The sequence below is a fragment of the Blennius ocellaris genome (assembly GCF_963422515.1).
Source record: "Blennius ocellaris genome assembly, chromosome: 16".
NCBI lineage: Eukaryota > Metazoa > Chordata > Actinopteri > Blenniiformes > Blenniidae > Blennius > Blennius ocellaris.
This window is the reverse complement of record NC_137665.1, coordinates 15,735,642-15,748,489: the sequence shown is the minus strand read 5'-3', so window position 1 is coordinate 15,748,489 and position 12,848 is coordinate 15,735,642. Positions and strand designations below refer to the sequence as shown.

Below are 12,848 nucleotides of genomic sequence, written 5' to 3'. Positions count from 1 at the left end.
TGTTTTTCGTCATAATGTTTCGTCTGACTTCACATTGTTCCTATTTATGAAAACAAAGAATTTGAAAAATAACTAATTTTGGATTAATAGTGTAGTGGAGAAATATTTCCTTTTATTCTGAACGGGTTTGCTTTGCTCTGTTATGTTTGTTGTTTCTATTAGTTTAGATTTCTCTTGTTATTTACCCACATGACATTCATCAAATACCCACTGATAACTTGTAGTTGCATCTATGCCTGTATGTATACAAGATCTGTATGCAGCAAGTTCAACTATTTAAAAGCGCTAGTATTTTAGCTTGAAAGAGCATGTATGTCCGGTTTAGGTGGGAACGTGACTTTTGTTTTCCCACTTCAGACACGATTAAACGAACAGCAGATGGTTGGACGTTTTCTGGCATCTCTTCGTTGAGTCTGCAGTGATCGTTCCTGACGAACCAACTGGACTTCAGTATTTCTTTACATGTGATCACAACTTAAAGACAACCTTCAAATGAAACTTTGTAATTAGAGGAGTTTTTCACCTCCATCAGAGGTCTGATCAAGCACACATTCACCATTCAGACAAAAGGCAATTCACATGCAGACGCCAAACCTTATATATTTGGAAGTCATCTGGGGTCACTTTTGGAGGCTTTTTCTGTTCCATCGATATTCTCTCCATTTTATTCATTACTTAATGTTTTGGCATCTACTGGCCTCGAGTCCAAATTGTCATGCAAGTTTACCGATATGACCATAAAGAGTCCGTAAACCTTAAAGCCGACACTGAACAAAAAGGCAGGATACACTCTTCTTTTCTATTCTACTTGAAAATGAACACACGCAGACAGAACTGTTAAAGATCATTGTTTATTTGCCCAAATACTTTAACTACAAGGACATAGGAACACCCTCAGCTATAGAAAACATCAAATTCTGTCAAATGGTCAGCCGTACAAACCTGTAAAGCTTTGCTTGTCTTGGATATCTCTCGAAACCGAGAGATAGAAGAAAGAACGAAAGAAAAAAAAAGAAAAAAAAGAAGAGAGCCAACAACAACTGAAACAGGTGAAATGAAACAAAACATCACCGGCTTCAGAAATCACAGATGAGGGTTTTGCCGGAATAAAGAACTAACAAAAACAATAAAGCACTCATACAAAAAAAAAAAAACTGTATTTACAGGAATATTACAGTTTGTTTTTTTTACCCCCCTCCCCACCCCCCCCACCCTCAAATCCCTTTAATAACCTCCCTTCCTTCACCCTCTCCCAGTTCCTTTAAATAGTCCACGCTGGTTTTGTTTCAGAAAAGATTAACAGTTGCCATGAAAAAAAAAAAAAAAAAATAGAGCCAAAAATGAAAGTACACGTCATCAATCCATCTTCATGTGATCAATGAGAGGACAGTACAGACCCTTTGGAAGAGGAAAAAAAAAAAGAAGAAAAGATTGAACAATATCTACATTCATGGTGTTGGTATGACGTCCCCAGTCATGTGGTTTGTAACAGAACCAACAGCACACGTTTAAAGCAAAGAAGCACACACACACACACGCCCTCGTATATACACAGTCCGGTGCATGTGTGCACATTTACATTAAAATGTTTTTTTTTGTTGATTTTTTTTTTGGGGGGGGGGGGTACGCATCTGACTGAAACTCTTCATAACAGCTGACCACTATTAAAAAAAAATAAAAATGAGGAAAAACGAATGAAATCCAATCAGACATCCACTCGGAACATTGTTAAAAACAAAATCTATGACCAGTAAATGAAATGTCTGCTCGTTTCAAATGAGAATCTGCTCGTTTCAAATGAGATTCGAGCCGTGCCGAGGAAAGTGTTCCAGCTCCTGCAGGGTTTTTGTTTTGTTTTAGACAAAGCACAGCGGATGTGATCTGGGAACGCTTTCAGCATCCGTCTTATATCTTAGCTTCAATTTTCACTTTTCAGGTGAACAGAAACTGTGTGCCGAACTTAAAAACCAAACAAATGGAGGGACTTCGGGGTGGTGATTGTGGGTGGGTGGGGGTCTATAAAAGGCACGGAATAGCCAGTATACTGCAGTGACGACGGGATTGGAGGTTTAAAAGAAGCACTTAAAGTAAGCAGCACATCTCCAAGAGTTTAGGCCAATAGGGAAGATTTAACATTGCACAGTTTAAACAGGAGTTTTATGTTCAAGCATTTCGTTGCCCATAATTCCCTGCAACTACTCCCTCACAGAGCCGCGTCGTGGCCCGACCACATCCTCTCTACTTCTGTCAGTAAAACCATAAAACCTACGGTGTGGGAACACTTTATAGGCACTGGATTTATTTTTCTTAAAAAAAAAACAAAAAAAAAAAAACATGGAGGAGTAACAGTTTCTGAACTTTTCTAGCAACATAAAAAGACATTCGTAACGGCTTTAGTTTTTTTTTTTCCTCCTGACTCACAAAGAATGAATACCACCTCTTTAGAAACCAAATTATGAAATCTGCATCCAGAGCTTGTATTTGATAAATTGACAACTTTCTGGAAAAAAAAAAAAAATATATATATATATATAAGGAAACATTCTGAAGAGTGCAATTTTTCCTGCCCCTCCCCCCTCTGCTCCCCATCCTGCATTGAAGTGATCCGCCTGACTCTTTAGCTCGATGAAGCCGCATGCCTCGTTTCACAGGATGATGAATGGAAACGCAAACCTTAACCCCATTAAACATGTCGAGACAGACACGGTCACACCATCGCCAAACCAGTGGGACGTGTGTGTTTTCTTTTTTGGCATAATGATTACAGCCGATTACACCCTGGAGGTGATTTGACTGGTTTTTGGATAGAATTGTGTGTGTGTGTGTGTGTGTGTGTGGGAGGAGGCAGGGTTCCTCTCTGAGCACAGTTCACCAGGCATCAAAATGAAGTTGGGGAGGGTGTGAGGTGGGTGAGGCGGTGCAGGGGCTCCCCCTGGTGGTGGGAGGAGAGCAGTGTTGGCACAATGGCACAGCTCCCTGGACTCTTGGCTCAGCTCAGCGCTGCTCAGTTCGTCTCGGGACGGCGTCCCGAGTTCAGTCCGAGTCGGAGTCCGACGACCCCGAGTTCGACTCGCTGCTGCTGTCCTCCGACTTGTTCTCCTTGTCCTCCGCCTCGTCGTCGTCTTCGTCTTCCTCGTCGTCTTCGTCTTCCTCCTTCTTAAAGACAAGAACGCGGAGATGCACATGTGAGCATGAACCTCGTCCGACAAGTCACGTTACCTTCTCCCCGCACTGGCCGAATACACACGACACTCACGTCATCATCGTCATCGTCGTCGCTGGAAGAGTCTGCCTCGGAGGAAGCCTTCTCCCGATCGTCGTCATCATCATCCTCATCATCATCCTCATCGTCGTCATCCTCCTCCGTGTCCTGTGAAGGCAAACTTTTGAGTTGATACATCCCTGACTATCAAACGTAAACTAACTAATTTAACAAAAAGAAAAAAGCAAAAAAAAAAAGCACAAATCTATTGGAAAATGTAGCTACAACTGAGAAACCAGCTTCTCTTTAAATCATAATTGTTGGACTATGTTGTATTGTATATTGTACGGAAGAGTATTAGGGCCACTGAAAAAGAAAATTCTGAGGTAAAAAAAAAACCTTCATGCAAAAAAAGTCAAAAATCAAAGTTGTAATTTTGTTTCGTTTCACAGAGAGACGTCTGTCCATCTCTCATCATTTGCCCGTGGATGTGAAATCACATTAAATCACTTTATTCTTACTATATAGCGTTGCTTACTGCTTATGGACATGCGATGTTACACAGGATTTCCTTGATGAACAATTACACATTTTATAAGCACCCTGGATTTGATGCCTTTGTCTTTAATATTTGATGAACGTCCACGACGGAACACTGATGATAATTGACTGTTTATGAGTTCAATTCTGTTCTGAAGCATAATTTCACCACTTCATTAAACCGCCTGCGATGCATTGTGTAGAAGCAGTCATACACGCTGGTATGTGGGTGTACGGACTTTGTGAAAAAAAAAAAAAAAAAAAAAAATATCTATATATCTTTTTTTGCCTCAGAACTTTTTCCTTCTACTTCAGTGGCCCCAATACTCTCCCGTAGTATTGAAATACATTGCAGGTAAAAAAATAAATAAATATATATATATATATATATATAAAAAGGCAGTAATCCTCATCTAACATTATTTCTGAATAAGGATCTTTTTCAAGTTTTTTTCTTTACAGTTTATTTGTAGTTTGTAATTTGAATGAGTTTTATTTATGAACAGTAAATTATTACATCACAACTTACAGATTTCTTGGACTTTGCTTTGGGACCGCCTGGCTTCGCTGTTGTTCTTCTTTTCTATACAAAAAGGAAGAAAAATCATGAAAGACCACGAAGAGTGTGTTTTTGTTTACAGATACTCGGGCATTACTTACTTGGGAATTATACTCTTTGTAGGTGTTTCTTTCTTGTGAGGACAGGCTCTGTGGACAGACCATAGTGTTGGTTAGACACTGTTGTCAAAACATTTCTCCATAAAGAGGGACATAAACGAGCCCGTCTTACCGCGAGCCACTGCTCCAGCTGGACTTTATACAGCCGCTGCTTCTCCTCTGCAATCTTCTTGTAGCGGTCTTTGTCCTTGAGGGGAAGCCGCTGCCAGCGGCTCCCGATTTCAGTCATCCGCTCCTTCATGGGGAGGTGATTGAGCTCGCCATTGGACAGCATCTCCTGGGAGAACTTCTGATATCCGTTTCTACCGGATCAGAACGGGGTGGGTTAGACTTCTGGCTGGTTTGGAGTCGAGCGCAAAGGAGAAGTGACAAACTTACGATGGCGGCTTCTTGGGTTCCCCTTCAAACTTCATCTTCTTCCCCGAGGCGATGGCGGCGGCAGGCGAGCGCATCTCAGCCAAGTCCCTCTGTGGAGGAGAGGCCGGTCAGGCTTCCTGCTTCAACTCGTACAAAGGCTGCAGGCGTCACGGCGATTAACCGCTCACCTCGTAACGTTTCTGGTCCTCCGCCGCCTTTTTGATCCACATGATCTTCTCTTTCTTCTCCATGCTGCTCCAGGTCAGCTCCATGGCCTTCTGCGCCTTCGGCCGGTCACTCTGCGCAGGATCACATATTTACAGGAGATCTTTTTTGGGGTTTTTTTGTTTTGTTTTGTTTTTGCACCGGTTAATGCGCACCTTAAATCTGGCCAGGTAGTCTCCGATGACGCTCTGCTGCCAGATGTCCTTTGCGGTCTTGGGCGGATCGGGCAGGCGACTGCGATCCTCCTTCTCCTTCTTCTCCGACTCGGCTTTCAAGACCGTTTCCAAACGCTTGTACTTCTCCTGAACGGTGACGGTGGGAAAGAAAACACAATGTCAGAAACCGGATTGAGAATAAAAGAATATCTATGTAGTCCCGAATGTATAACTATGAAGTTGATCACAAAATGAGATGTCTGGAGGGATTTGAATGGATTGGGGATGTGGGGCTGGCACTGCAGATCACCTTCTTCTTATCCGGCAGCTCGTTCCACATGCGAGCCAGAAGTCTTGTCAGCTCGCTGTCGGAGAGGTCGGAGCGCTCCTGCTGAAGCTTGGAACGCTTCTCTTCGGAGAATATGAACATGGCGGAGATCGGCCTTTTGGGCTTTTCTGGATTGACCTACAGGAATTCCACAGGATGACATCATGAGTCAAGGAGATGAACAAGAAAAGGAATCAAGACTTGCAAATCAGACGTTCGCTTCCTTTGGCCATACCTTTGCTTTAGAGTTCTTCTTCTTGGCAGCGGGACTGCTGGCCCCGCTGCCCTTCTTGAAACCGATCTTCTCTTCACCCAAAACCCGCTGCTGCTCCTCCTCCGATAGACTCTGCACACGTTCACACACCAGACTACGTCAACAGAAGGAACTCGGAATCCAACATCAACGTGTCAAAATCAAAACGGGGGGGGGGAACTTACGCTGAGAAATCTGCTCATTTCTATTTCGAACTCCTTCTTCCTCTGGAGAAAGAAATAGAACCATTAGTGAACCAGAGCCAACGGCTTTAATTCTGCAAGCGTGTGTCCGGACGGTTGTGGCGCCCTCACCTGCTCGCAGCGCTTCTGGTAGGCATCCTTCTCGTTCTGTTTCAGCAGCCTCCACCTCTGGCTGCACATCACCATGCGCTCTGTGCTGGGGACGTCCTTCATGCTCGACATCAGCTCCGCGCAGAACATCGAGTAACCGTTCCTGAAAAGGGAGCGTCAAGTCTCAGGCCCAGTTTACACAACGTTTAAACCAAACTAAACCACTCCGACTTTGTTTCCTGTGGAGACGAGGAAAAACTAAACTATTTATGACTACAATGGTGGCCCCCCCCTCCTTTTTTTTTTTTTTTCACCATCAAAAGCATTTTCCTTAGAATATGCCGTGGTGGGCAGTGTGTGGATCGCTGTGACTCACGGAGGAGGCTTGTCTGGCCGGCCGTCCGACTTGTCCTTCAGGTGCCTCTCTGCCTTGGTCAGTGTGGACTTCATGATGGCCCCCTGGTTCATGTTCATCTCAGGATGCTGCTGGATGTATTCACGCATCGTCTCCTGGAACACGATGACCGCAGTGAGATTGTGAACCACGAACCTCTCGTGACGCCGTCATCAGTCGTGTTCGTTGCCTCACCTCGTACTGTTTCTGCTGTTCCAGGGACTTGCCGATCCACTTGAGCCTCTTCTTGTCAGACAGCTGCGTCCACTGCTTGCCCAAACTGTCCTTAATGTCTTTGGTGGTCGCCTGGCGAGACACAGAGACAGTTACCACCTCCATACGAGCACGATTGCGGCTCATGAAGTCTCGTTTTGTCACACTTACATCGGGATGTGTTTTTAGCAGGGCCTTCTTTTCATGGTTGTACCACAGCTGCTGGGGCGTTTTGGCCTTCTCTGGGACGTTGGAGCCTTTTTTGGCCATGCTCTCCACAAGGTCTGGGTGTTCTTCCCTGTTTGGGCAACATAAACCAACATCAGCAACCTGATCCAATCACACTGGGATACCAAACGCACTTTTATGGAGTCACATCACCTGAATTTCATCATGCTGTGTACGAAGGTTTCCTTGTCCCGCAAGAAGTCCTCCACATATTTTTTCTGGAAGCACGGAAACAGAAATTTTGTTAGAAATCCCATGAGACGACGTCAAGCCAATGAGATCCTTGTTTTCTTGACGTACCTTCTTTTTATCTGGAAGCTCTCTGTATTTTTTGGAGAGTATCTTGGTGAGATCCAAGTTGCTCATCTCAGGGTGCAACTTGGCGTACTTGGCTCGTTTCTCCATGAAGAAGCGGAAGTACGGCGTCAAAGGCTTCTTGGGGAAATCCGGGTGTTTCTGTGTACAGAGACTTTTGAGCCACGAGCTCCGCATGACACAGCTCACCAAAGACAGAGTATTGACTTTTGACTCACCTTTATCTTCTTGCCTTTGTAAGGGTTCTTGATGTAGTCTTGGGCGTCGACTATGAGCTCGGTTAAAGTCCTGAATTTACGAATCTGTAGAGCATAAACAAACTCAGCAGTGCTCTTGATTTTGAGGAAATGTACAAAACGAAACGTTGCTCACCTCTTTAGAGACCTCCTGCCACTTCTGCTTGCACATCTCAGCGGTGTACGAGTTGAAGGCCACCTTCTGCCAGTCCAGGTGGGACTCGGAGGTTTTGTATTTCGTCAGGTCTTTCTGGGGTAGGGCTACTTTCATGGCCTCCAGGAGCTTCAGGAGGTCGTCCTGAGCCCACACTGTGAAGAAACGCAACCGGACAGAAAGAGAAAAAAAATCAGAAACAAGCAAATGCAAGCAACAGCTTGGAAATGAGAAATAAACACAGCAGTGCTCATAAATGAACAAAACCTGGCAGGAATCTGTGAACTATAGGCTAGTTTTTTTTTATGTCTTTTATTAAGGGATGACTTGCATAACTGAAATTAACACATGAATACACTTGCGTATATATTTGTACAACTGGATTTACATTTCACTGTATTTTGCACCAGATTTCATTAAAATTGGCTTCATGCTGAGATTGTAGTCATTTTCAGAGGTAATTGCTTAGTTTGACCAAAATAGACATTTTCATCGTGTATATTCTGCATCACAATAAAGGCAAACTTTATATTTAAAACTTATAGTACTATTTTACTACTTGAGACGAAATTGGGTTGAATGAACTAAAATGTCTTCGACATTGTTGATTTAGCAACTGTAGAGAAGATTCAAAATGTGCAACTCAGGAAAAACATGAGATGGAACTTACAGGCTCTGGAGAGGTTTTGCCAAGAAGAATGGGCAGCTTTACCACCTGAGAGAGTAAAGGGAGTTAATGATAACAGCTAAGAGTCAGATGTCAGTGGTGTGCAAACTCTTTAAACAGGGACAATGTCAGTATTTTCTTCATTGATATGTTCTGATCTGAATTGATGAATTAATAGGAATCCCATTATAAACACAAGAAAGGTTGTTTGTTCACCAGTTTTTATTTATTTTATTTTTTTTAAGAAATTTTCTAAATCCTGCCAGGAAATGTGAACTTATGAGCAGAACTATGTGTAACAATGTGTATTTCACATGTTGGAAAAAATGGTTTTCATTCAATAATGACAAAACAACAGAACTCTTTATTCTCAGAGTGCTGTTCACTGGAGCTTCCTTGGTTTTCTAAAAGAAGAATTGGAGGCCGTTAAGGAGGCTGACACAGTCTTAGACTTCAGACTATGTGATAAAGCTTTCAGGCCACTGTGGACCATTTTCTACTGAAGCTGCTATAGGTTTAAACTGCTGGGAGACTTCTTTCCTTTCTCAAGCCCCATTTTTCACTCTCATTTGTCTCTCTCTTGTTGTCTGCGCCATCTTGCTCGATATCTACCCAAGTGTATTTATGACAATCTCAGTCAGTCCCATTGTTTCCTCTCCTTCCATCTCCTTACCCCAACAGGATGAGCCAGAAAATTGCCTGGTTCTTCCATTCCACTCTCTCCTATAATCGCTCACTTACAATTGTTGTGTTTTCTTCGGAAAAGTGACTTTTACATTTTTTTGTATTTGGTACTATACAAATTTTATTGAATCATGATGATACCATGTTCCTGTTGGATAATAAGCATTTCTCTAAAGAGATGTTTCCCATTGGAAGAGGAATGAAGAAATACATTTTAATCCATGTATGACAGAGTAATGTTAAATACGCAATACTGGATGTTTGCATAAAAATCCCACCTTGGTCTTGAATCGTTGCCTCCATTTCTCCATTCATCTGTGAGTATACCGTCTAGAATCTACAAAACGAGGAAAACAGTGCAATATTGCTTTAATTCAAATACATTTGAATCGTGATTAAATGAAAAGAAAACCCACTCACAAACGCGCCAAAATGCAAAAAAACGAAACAAAAACGTATTTATTTATTTTATCGTGTTGTGTTGTTTTTAATACATGTGATCCGATAAGCGTCGAAGGGGAGGTTTTCTGCCGCAGTGTTGGAATTTGAATTTGCCTCGACATAATGGTTCATGTTCATTACACCGCCCCTTAAACGTTTACGCTCATGGTGAGACGGAGGCTATTGCTTGTGACGGCTTCGAATCTCAAATAACACTGCAGAGGCTCCGACTGAATCCCGAGAGGAGACTCGGTCCAGCAGAGAGGAGAAGAGAAAAAAGAAAAGAAAAAAATGTAAGCGAGGAAAAAAAAAAATCGACCAGCCCGGAATTTGGCGTATTAGTGCTGTCCCTTATTCCACAAGTACCGAGGACGCACGGGAGCGACCATTTTCTCCCCCGGTCCGCTCGCTAATGGAGGACTTTCCGTCGGTGGTGGAGGTTGGGGAGGATCCACGGAAGGAGGAAGCGAATGGACGGGCAGGCAGCCTGTAGGCGACCAGCTGACCACGGACAGGGGGGATCTGCTTTCGGTCTCCGAGAAGACGATGAGAGAGCGAGAGAGAGAGAGTGGGGGGAATGGCGGCTCGGAGGCGACGCCGCAGCCAAACGCGCCTGATCACCGCCCGGGACGCGGGTCTCGCTCCGCCGCGCCAATCCCATTATCTTTCTCCGGTGTTTACCGAGAGAACTGCGAGACGGTGAAGTGGGGGGGAAATCGCATTAATAAATCTATTTGAGAGAATTCACAGCTTTGTTCTGAGATTTGAAGCGAGGAAAGCCAGAGCGTTCTTCACCGAGGCGTAGCCGCGCGGCGCTCCATGATGGCGGCTGCTTGTCCTTGATGGATCCGGCTCGGTGCGGATCCAACCGTGTGACCCAGCTCCAAGCAAATCGAACCTCGTATTTTACACACAACCTCTGCAAAATCGCGAGAAATCTTAAAACCTAACATTTAAACGCAAAAACACGTCGTGAATTCCACCATATGGATTAAAGAAACAAGCCCGACCAACGTCAGAAAATGTGGCCGATTTTCGCCTGCTTTCTGTTTAAAAAAAACACTTTCTGGATAAAAATCGTTTTTTGTTTTTTTTTACTCAGTGGACGATATAAGAAGACCCGATCACATAACCGCCTGCTGTTTAACACGTTTAAAATCACATTTTGGGAGTATTTTATGGATAAATGTTGTAGAATGCAGAAGCTAAAATGCAATAATGTGCAAATTTAGTTAAAACGGCGGCGGTGGAGGTTAACTGAAAAGACCCGAAGAAAGACTAAAATTGAATCTATGTTAATTAAAAAAATAAAAGCCGAAATTGAATTTTTGGTTGTTTTTTTTTCAAGTAAACCGGAGAGAAACGCGGTCCCGGGCGCGTGAAAAGCCGAGCGGGACGACTCGTCCGCGGCTCGCGAGGCTTCTCAAACAGCTCCGGCCGCCATGCTTCAAGGAAACCTACCGTGACAAGGTCCAATGGCGCACTGCAAACTGGAGGAAAAACCGAGCTGAGACCTTAAAGCCGGGGCGGTGCAGACTCCCGTTTCCCCCTCGATCCAAAAAGGCGCATGAGGCGAGCAGGAGAAGGCGGGTTCTCCCGGAGCTCGGTCGCTCGCTGGTTCTGGGCTCGTCGGCGTGTGAGAGAGAGAGGGGGAGAGAGAGGGCGAGTCTCTCTTCTCGCACGGTGAGATATTAAACCGAGAATCCCTGATGGCTAACCGGAGAGAGGCGGCGGGCTGTTCCCCCAGCAGCCGCATGGAGGTCTCGGCGCGGAAACACCAACCGTGCTGCCCTCTTCGTCTCTCTCTCTCCCTCCCCCCCACCGCACTCGAACGACGTTTAAAGCACCACTTTCCACCCGGGGGGTTCGCTTAAAACGGCTCACCGGGTGTATTTTAGACAGAATCCCGCCGTTTCCTCCGGCTCTCGCCTGCGGTTTCTTCCCCGCTGTTCACGAGGTGAAAATCGGCTATGGCCGCCCTCCGTCTGTCCCCCTGCCTGCCTGCTTCCCTCCAGCGAGGCGCGGAGGTTTCCTCTCACAAAGACGCGGTTGGAAACCGACAAACGAACGCGAAAAGTGTATTATTTCTCCACGTTTATGGGTGTTTTTGTCGTCGTCGTAACCCCCCTCGGTGTGTTTGTGGCGGTGCGGGCTCACCTGTCTCTCCGCGTCGCTGTGGAGGAAGAAGGGGAGGGTTGAACGATAGCCAGCACTGCGCCGTCGGTCCCGGGCTCCAGTCCCCGCAGAGATGGTCCTTCCCCCCCGCCTCCATCTCTCTCTCAGTCTCCCTCCAAACTCTTCCTCCCTCCATCCAACCGAGGCGGACGCACATTTTCTTCCCAACACAACTCCCGGAGGCCGAGCGCAACTTTTGGTAGTTTGATCACAAGTGTCACATTCACCAACAAGCCGCGTTACTCCCATTTTATATCGACATTTTTTTCTATTTTTTTTTTTAAAAGGAACATTTCCTTCAAGTTGACAGCAAATTTTACTTTAACATTCCCAATTTTAGATCGGATTAGAAATCAAATGATATCTCCACAGCAGCATCCGTGGCTGTTTCACATGCCGGAAAGCTCTTTTAGTAAATAGTAAAGCGGTTGTTTGACAGCTTAATTTTGGCCCCAGCATGGTTTTTTTCTTTCTTTTTCAACTCCACCTTGTGTGTTTGTGGGCGGAACCCGCGGCCGACCAATCCGGGCGGTCCGACGCACACAAACTAATCACTCTGCAGCTGCCTTCATGGGCTGTAGGAAAACTGCTAATTCTCACGGAACAAGGTTCACAAAACTCTTTTTTGTGTCTTTTTTGAAATTATTAATTTGCTCCAGACAAAAGAAAAAAAAAACCATCTATCTTAAAGTGAATATCAATATTGAATTTCCCTCCAGTTTAATAAAAATCTGTCTCTGTTTGTCTGTGTCTACATATATATACACAATTAAGTCTAGTTTATAAACACACATACAAAATAAACTTTTTCCGACCCCCTTTCAGACAAGTCGAATTGGACTTAGATATATTTGTCTATCTATCTATCTATCTATCTATCTGACATGTCTGATTAGATTATTTTTAAAAAGAATCGGTATTATCCAGCCTAATTTCATCGTATGTGGGCCAGCACGGTGAAATCGTGCAATGACAGCCTTTGAATTTAAATGTTTTAAAAGTATTTCTTTGTTGTGGTGCAGAGTATACGTTATGAAAACGCCCGTGTTTTTAAAAAAACAAACAATTACTACTGCAAATTATTACAGTATCAAGATAAAGCTTAAAACTTATGGTGCAAAATATAGTGAAATGTCCCCAAAAATAACTTCTATAGCTGTTGCATTATGCATGGTTTTAAAAACTCAGCATGACTTTGAGGTTTGATGGCAAGGTAGCTATTTTTCATGGCAGCATCACCAACATCACAGCTCAGTATGTGCTGTATCTGCGACACTTAAGAAATTTGTTAAAAAAATAGTTTTATTTCT

General features: G+C 44.0%; 1 protein-coding gene across 3 annotated transcripts; it reads right to left on the bottom strand.

Annotated features, from left to right (window-relative positions):
- Positions 1 to 1,255: 1,255 nt before the first annotated feature.
- ubtf (upstream binding transcription factor) lies at positions 1,256 to 11,137 on the bottom strand. Of its 3 annotated transcripts, none has more exons than XM_080511141.1 (21): positions 10,825 to 11,137; positions 9,201 to 9,259; positions 7,554 to 7,726; positions 7,400 to 7,483; positions 7,167 to 7,322; positions 7,020 to 7,084; positions 6,810 to 6,936; positions 6,621 to 6,731; positions 6,408 to 6,541; positions 6,053 to 6,194; positions 5,924 to 5,965; positions 5,721 to 5,831; positions 5,468 to 5,623; positions 5,158 to 5,304; positions 4,966 to 5,076; positions 4,799 to 4,887; positions 4,533 to 4,722; positions 4,403 to 4,450; positions 4,272 to 4,325; positions 3,257 to 3,370; positions 1,256 to 3,156 (listed from the first exon to the last, which is right to left on the bottom strand). In XM_080511141.1, the coding sequence occupies exons 2-21, from the start codon at positions 9,235 to 9,237 to the stop codon at positions 3,034 to 3,036; spliced, it is 2,214 nt and encodes a 737-aa protein (XP_080367267.1). In that variant the 5' UTR covers positions 9,238 to 9,259; positions 10,825 to 11,137; the 3' UTR covers positions 1,256 to 3,033. The 3 variants fall into 3 exon arrangements, with proteins under 3 accessions (XP_080367267.1, XP_080367268.1, XP_080367269.1); XM_080511142.1 differs by having other exon boundaries at positions 1,256 to 3,153; XM_080511143.1 differs by lacking the exons at positions 9,201 to 9,259; positions 10,825 to 11,137 and adding an exon at positions 8,242 to 8,282.
- Positions 11,138 to 12,848: the final 1,711 nt, after the last annotated feature.